Source organism: Saccoglossus kowalevskii, chromosome 11, assembly GCF_978046115.1.
Source record: "Saccoglossus kowalevskii chromosome 11, keSacKowa6.1, whole genome shotgun sequence".
In the NCBI taxonomy this organism is placed as follows: domain Eukaryota; kingdom Metazoa; phylum Hemichordata; class Enteropneusta; family Harrimaniidae; genus Saccoglossus; species Saccoglossus kowalevskii.
In genome coordinates, this window is record NC_140651.1 from 11,849,822 (window position 1) to 11,857,489 (window position 7,668).

The window sequence follows — 7,668 nt, forward strand, 5'->3', positions numbered from 1 at the left end:
GCTAATATCAATTCAATGTTTGTTTGATCAGAACAGAGTGTACGTGTTGATAAGGAGAACGCGTCGTAACTGATTGCCATAAATCTGAGCTTGATTCCGATTGATATATTTTGGTCCTTGTACAGAGCAGTACAAAGAGAAGCGATAACCACTGTACCAAGCATTGCTAGTATTTCATCATGAACGGCTGCTTTTGTGGATTAGTATTGTTTTTCTATTTCCTACAGTCGGGTGAGTAAGTTCTTTTTTTCACTTTTGCTTTCCGTAATTGAACTTCCATTATTGGCTTTCTTTTCAACTGTTTGATTTCATTGATTTGATTGCAGTGGGTGGGTATCAAACAAGCTTAAAAGACAAGAAGGTTTCCGCCAATTATAATACGTACGTCGACATTACAGGCCCCGCCACATTTCCTGACATCAACGAGGTGTCTATGTGCTACTGGACCATCACAACATGTATCAATGAACACGCAATAATCTCCTATGCATCACCAGTTAATACCAACGAGTTCTTCGTCTGGATAACGCCGGTGAATAAACAAGGACGAATTCGAATGGCAGAGTCTATGTCTCATAACGTAGATTTAAGCCTAGACGCGAACTGGCATCATGTATGTGTCACATGGAAGTCAAATGACGGCGAATGGCAAGTATACGAGGATGGTGTGCTCCGAAATTCAGGTAACAGTCTTAAAAGTGGAGCTACAATAAGTGGAGGCGGGGTTCTGATTGCCGGTCAGGAACAAGATACTTTAGGTGGAGGTTTTGATGTAAATCAAGCATTTGCGGGTACTCTGACTGGTGTATATATATATGATCACGTTATCGGTGCATCTATTGTTGAGAAGATGGCAATGTGTTCTCGTTTTGGTACTGGTAACATTTTCTCTTGGATTGACGACGTGGCGGATGTCTATAACGAGATTGGTTTGGAGATGATGGACGAGTGTGGTGAGTATTGGGTAATTGAGAAGAATTGTGCACCGTGTGCATGTAACCATTCTTTCTGCAACAAATTACATATAAAATTATATATCATTTCCGAAATATCTTGTTACATTTATATTCAATTATAAATGTCTATACAAACATACAAAACTGGATTTCAATAGATGGCGCCCCCATAGACCGGTCGAACCTTGCTGCCATTGTTTTTCCATTTTCAAGCGATTTATTGCACAACGCTACCAGCTATGACGTATTTATTACGCTTTCAGTGTCTATATTTCGGCGGGAAATATTTTATTAAAAATAAAAATCGGAGATAAAAATCGATAGTTCATTGCTTTATAGATAGATATTGCTTCATTTATTTGTTCAGCTGTCGGGATATACAGTTATTATTATAATATACCCGTCATTTTTATTTACATGTTATCACATTTCAAGTGAACCTTATTAACTTAGCTGAGAGCATTACCGTATTATTTCTTTCAGACACGGCGTATAGCGTTGTAGACAAACATATTGGTTTCAATGGAATCACGTACGGTGACGTAACAGCCAGTGTGTCTATGCCGTCCTTGTCTGCGTTTACCATTTGTGTATGGGCGACGTACTACAGTTGGCATGAATACAGTCTCTTCTCGTATGCATTACCAGACGAAATGAACGTTATTCTTTTTCACGTGTATCCATATCAAAATATATATATTATGCTAAAATCCACGATTTCAACGTCAATTTCAACGTCAATCATAATAGGCAAATGGTATCATGTATGTATGTCCTGGGAATCCGCAACTGGTGTCTGGCATGTTTATAAAGATGGCGTTTTCCAAGATTCTGGCATCATTTCCGCCGATAGCATACCAGGAGGGGGAAGACTCGTCATCGGACAAATGCAATTATCTTTTGGTGGCACTTTCAGTGCAAATCCATTTCAAGGATACATTTCATCATTCAACATATGGGACAGTGTTTTGACAATGGAAGACATTGAGCAAGTGGCGATATGTGGTGTTAATGGTGATGGCGATGTTTTCTCATGGACGTCGAGCAACTTGGTTGTCCAGTACCAAATTGCTATAGCCGCAAAACCATATTGCGGTAAGAATGACAACTGTCATTTAAATGTCACTTCTAAAAACATGTTAGGGAATTTCAACTTAGGCTAAAACAATTGATTGGATCATTAAAGCTAAGGAGTCGTCACCTGCCCTGCGCATGCGTCATATGGCCATAGCGTGTCATTGTTTACAAACAAGCGTCTACCTATGAGCCTTTGCGTTTGTATCGTGTGTTGTTATCGTCGCTTGGGACTCAATTCCCGTGCGTGCGCAGTAGACCCCCCCCCGCTTTAAGTATAGCCACAAATATTGGAGATGGAACATCAAGAATAACATTATAAATGTGACAATTTATGAGAATAATTTTGACCCAGTTTTCGTTTTGCTCGACAATTCAGCAACGACTAACTTTGCCAGTTCAAAGTTACATGTGTGTATCTTATTGCTACATTGTTTGCAAAGTAAATTAAGGGTGAATCTAAACAAATATAGAAAGAATGTTTGGCATCAGTTAGAATAATGTCCGCATAGAAATTACAGCGATGCATACTAGTTGAGTTTGAAATCAAATTAATGAGGCTGTCATATTCAATCTGTTTTAGTTGATGATCGACATTAATGGTCACGTGCTCGTTTCGCCTCGTATTGAGCCTTCAATTGGCGATTTTGTCATGACGTCATTTTGGCTTGCATCATATCGCTAGGAGTTAATGTTGAGCATGCATGCATTTTATCACTGGCTATGGATTTTCTTATTTGAATTCAGAATGCGATAGAGATGCTGAATGTGCTTATGGAATATGTGATGCTTTAGAGCTACAATGTATATGCCACTCTGGTTGGAGTAAAGACGCAGCCAACAAATGTACAGGTGTGTATATGTTCTATGGTGCAATTGACGCAATAAACGTGTGTCAACAAGAAATAAGATATTTCGACTTTCCTTTTACGTTTACTAACACTGTAAAATCTGTTTCAATTACATAAAAACATTATCATTCCCATAGAATGCACAACTGATTCTTCGTGTGTGAATGGTCAATGCATTTCTGGAATATGTAACTGTAACAATACTGCATGGAGCTATAATGCCACAACACTAACGTGTATATCAGGTAAGTGATGAATTTGCTTGTGGTGAAATAATCTACTTTTTAATCACTTTTGTAAGTTAAAATATTCTTTTATAATAAAGAACATCCGTATTAATGACACATGGGTACAAGGGAAAAAAATAGTGACATGTATTATTATTAGTAGAAATTCTATATAAGGTTCACAGCTCTATGGTTATTGTGGATATCAATAATACTATGAAGTTATTAGGAGAATACCTCAAAGTATGCACCAAGAAAGTACAGCGGTATCGACCGACGCGCATTCACATGAGTGCATATTTTGAGGTATTTTAGTAATAACCTTATTATTATACATTTTTTTCCGTCCAAGGATACATCATGGGAATGCGGCAATCTAAAAAGTTTAGAACAAAATCAGCGAACTTCTTTGTGTGGAGACTGGTCAAACCCTGATAACAGCCATGTTTGTTTTTATTATTAGAGAATGCTTACGCATTTCCTAATATGGTAGGATGAAAATACCCCGTAAAATACCGCAAAAATACGGCACGTAGTAATTTATGGCGTATAATAATAGTAATAATAATAATATTAGTATTTATATTATGCTCCATTGGGTAGCGTGCCTAGCCGACAACCTTCCACGCTGTGCTCGTGACAATTTGCAAGTATTCTTTGTTCCCAATAACTTTGTTTTACCACTGTAATTTATGAGCATCTAACAATTTCATATATTACATCAGAAGTTTCCAATTTAGCTGATTTTTACTGTGATTCTATTCATATGTTAATCTTCAAGTTCATTACTGCACTGGTGAATGCCTTTTTTTCTCTCGAGACTATAAATAAAGAAGATGTTTTTTACATAACATTGGTAAACTACTAAAAATCATCAATGGACCACATTTAATCCCAGTTTAGAATAACATCAGAGCTTGTAGGATACAATCCAGACTACCAACACTAAGGCAAACGAGCTGATCCAGGAATAAAGAAAAGGAAAGTCAACACAGACATTGACTCTACCACAACTCACATGACCACCGCACCTGTAACTGAACAATGCATGCCCGTCACTAGAAAGTGTAAACTTCCACTTACAATCTGGAATGCAAGATCTATTTGCAACAAAGCGCCTCAATTTATATGACAGAAAAAGACGACAATCAGCTGACTGTGTTTTTACTCGAGTTTGGCACATTGTCTGAGAAATATGTTTCATACAAAGGACATCTGCTGATTGTTGGCGACTTTAACTGTCGACAACATCATTGACTCATACAACCTACGACAGTGGCTGCAGGAGCCAACCCATATTTACAGTCAGATTTGGACTTATATATAACTAACTCTGATGCCTGCCAGTCTGGAACTCTCCGATCATATGCCAGTTTTTGCACATGTACAACTTCAGAAGCCTTCGCACTGTAGACGCCAAGTCGTATATAGTTGTTCATGTTCTATTTTTACAACTGAATTTTTCAAGGACCCTGACTCCAACCAGTGCTTTCATCAACCAGTTTCAAATTTACACTGAACCATTGTAACATACAATAACCAGATGCCAAATGGTATACAACCCATAAACCTATCGTAGGGCTGCAGTGAGTGGATGGCGTGAAACCAAACTTCAAATCTAACATCAAATTTACAAAGACTCCTGTCGCAATGTTAATAAATTAATTCGTGAGGCCGAGTCAAATTACTATACCAGTCTTGTGAAAGAAAAATGCCGTCAATCAGAGAAGGTTATTTCGGACTGTATCTAGCTTGTTCGCCAAACCAACCAACATAACTACTTAAGACTTGTAACGATTCACTACTTCCAATTATATCAACTATTGTACAGTGCTGTATCTGCAATCTGCAAGCCTCTACTGAAGAAGCCAACTCATTGCCGCAATGCACTTAATAACTACCGTGCTGTTTCTAACTTACCCTTTCCTTCTAAAGTCTTAGAGGATTGTTGGTACTCAACTAACTGATTTTCTTACTGACAACCACTACAATCTGCATACTGGAAGTACCACAGCACTGAATCAGTCCTCCTGAAAGTTGACAATGACATGTGTTCACAAATAAACAATGGAATCTATGTCTTGCTCACCTTACTCGATCTATCAGCTGCATTTGACACTACTGACCATCATGTATTACTCAACAGATTGTCTTAGTACCACTGACATGGCCCCTAAATAGTTTAAATCATATGTGGAACATCGATTCCAGTCTGTTCCCATTGGAGGCACTACAAGTAAACAATCGCAACAACAACTTGGGGTATTTGACCTTATACCATTTGCATATCTCCATTAGACAATCTCATTCGTCAACACAACCTACAGTATCACCCGTATGCAGATGACAATCAGTTGTATCTTGCTCTTCATCAGGAAATACCCTTGTCATACTTTAATTTATGTAATACCCACTGCCAAACTTGATTTTGGACTTCCAGAAAATTATTTGAACTTCCAGAAAATACACTTCAAAACACGGCTACTAGAATCATCAGCGGTACTAAAAAATCAGAGCATATAATCCCAGTTCTACGAAAACTGCATTGGCTTCCCGTTCGTCACAGAATGGAGTACAAAATATTCTGTTAATGAGTAAATCTTTAAACAGCCTTGTTCCAAACTACCTCTGTGATCCTTTTCATTTATATACATATTATCATGCACTTCGTTCCTCTAATAAGAACCTTATTTGCACCAAATGTAAATTGGAAACATATAACTTTGGAACACCCTCCCATCTGACACGCGTCAAGTCACTGATGTCAACTTATTTAGAAAAAGACTGAAAACATATTTTTTCTATAAAGCCTACAGCTTGATTGTCAAAGGAATCAGAATATTTTGTGCTGGGGAAGCTGCGCATAATAAAGTAAATATTTTTTTCAGAACCGCACAGAAGAGGCAATTTATGTTTATAATTTTGCACTTGTATAATGTGTCTGCCGCCATTCTACTAACAGACGTATGATCAATTAGTTCAATATATATGGTATATGGCAAACAATTGATATCATCTATGTAAACACCTGTATCACGTGCGTCGACAAATTGTTGAATCTGATATTGGTTAACTTATTTTTGATGAGATAAGATAACATGTACCTGGTGATTAAAGTGTTGTTTGTCATTTGAGTGTTTGGAAAAACATGGTTGAATAATAATTACGAAATGTCACTGATATATTCATATAATGTTTTGCCCTTAGCATGTATAAACGATTCGTCTTGTATTCATGGGCAGTGCGTTTCTGGAATCTGCAATTGTGATGACACTCAGTGGACAAAGAATGAGCAGACTCTAACATGCACTTCAGGTATGGTGTAATATTTAATACCACGGTCGAAAATGCCCAGTCGTGGAAACACCCTATTCATATAAATTGTTATATGTATTAAAATAAAACTTTTAATTATTGAATGAAATTACAGGAGCTGTACCGGGAATTGAACGCAATATGAATGTTCGCCATGGTCTCTTCTATAAAGAAGCAGAAGACATGATGGTCACTGGTGCTGTCCCACTGTCAAGTCTCTATACAAAGACAGTTATCCAGTGCGCTCAGAAATGTGTGTCAAACAGTCTGTGTAGAAGTTTTCAGTTCGAAAATACTTTGACATATCTATGTGAACTATTCTCAGAACTTTTAGTGAGAGACCAACTTGTAGCAAGTCAATACGTTCAGTACTATAGAACGTAATCTACCGTGTCAGATGTGAGTTTAATCGATTCAGATAATTATTGCTACATGTTATTATTCGAGTCCTGCCTGATGTGTCATGTTTTATAGGGTATTAAGTTACGTACACTTTGGATAACTTTCTTACATTGTACATATGTATCCGATTCATATATATTCTGTACAATTGATCAGTGTTGGTTGTGTAATTCCGAATAATTATTGATAATTAGTGCACGGTTGCAGTTACTACTCCACTCTATAAGTTTCTGCAGCGTTTGCTCAAGCACAGACGTGATTATTATACTAATTTTCAAATACAGACTGTAGATACATCTTACATCCGTGGTTGTCCATTCAGTTTGTTTTTCTAAGAAACGTATATTTATCAGTGATGTTAAAATGGTTTCATGCTTAAATATCCTACCATTTAAGAATGCTGTACGAATTAGTTCGAATTCTATCATTTACGTGTTTATTACATTATGTAAATAAACAAATTCCAGTACAATCTCGTCATGCCAAGTATTCAAACTAAAGTTAATAAACTAATTATTATTTCCAATAAACTCCATCTTGTACTTCTTGTTAAGTCCAATTACAAATTGTCATTATTTACGTTTGGTAAAATTGAAATAAAGTTTTTTTGTGTACCCAACATTTTGCGTATCTTTCAAAACATTTCTAAGAACAATAGTGGCAAACCTGTACAAACTCTGAAAGCAGTCCGATACCATATTGCTCATATGGGCTGATATAGAATTTATGAAATGCATATCACTTGTGTTACGTCACACCTTTATTACGTGTATCAGTATCTGATAATGTTTCTAATTACAATGATTTATAAAAAAAATCACAGCTATTCAACGTGTTAGAAAA

At 36.7% G+C, this 7,668-nt stretch overlaps 1 protein-coding gene across 1 annotated transcript; it reads left to right on the forward strand.

The window, feature by feature from the left end:
- Window positions 1–1,930: 1,930 nt before the first annotated feature.
- On the forward strand, window positions 1,931–7,444 carry LOC146736197 (uncharacterized). The gene is made up of 5 exons (XM_085505200.1): window positions 1,931–2,051; window positions 2,778–2,882; window positions 3,019–3,126; window positions 6,316–6,423; window positions 6,539–7,444. Exons 1-5 carry the CDS (start codon window positions 1,931–1,933, stop codon window positions 6,805–6,807), a joined length of 711 nt encoding a protein of 236 aa, XP_085361326.1. The 3' UTR covers window positions 6,808–7,444.
- Window positions 7,445–7,668: the final 224 nt, after the last annotated feature.

Excerpts from the sequence above, each read along its gene's own strand:
- LOC146736197 (XM_085505200.1), top strand. The coding sequence starts at position 1,931 with ATGGAAGACATTGAGCAAGTGGCGATATGTGGTGTTAATGGTGATGGC. Across the intron at positions 2,052-2,777 it reads AGCCGCAAAACCATATTGCG|AATGCGATAGAGATGCTGAA; the intron begins GTAAGAATGACA and ends ATTTGAATTCAG. Across the intron at positions 2,883-3,018 it reads CGCAGCCAACAAATGTACAG|AATGCACAACTGATTCTTCG; the intron begins GTGTGTATATGT and ends TCATTCCCATAG.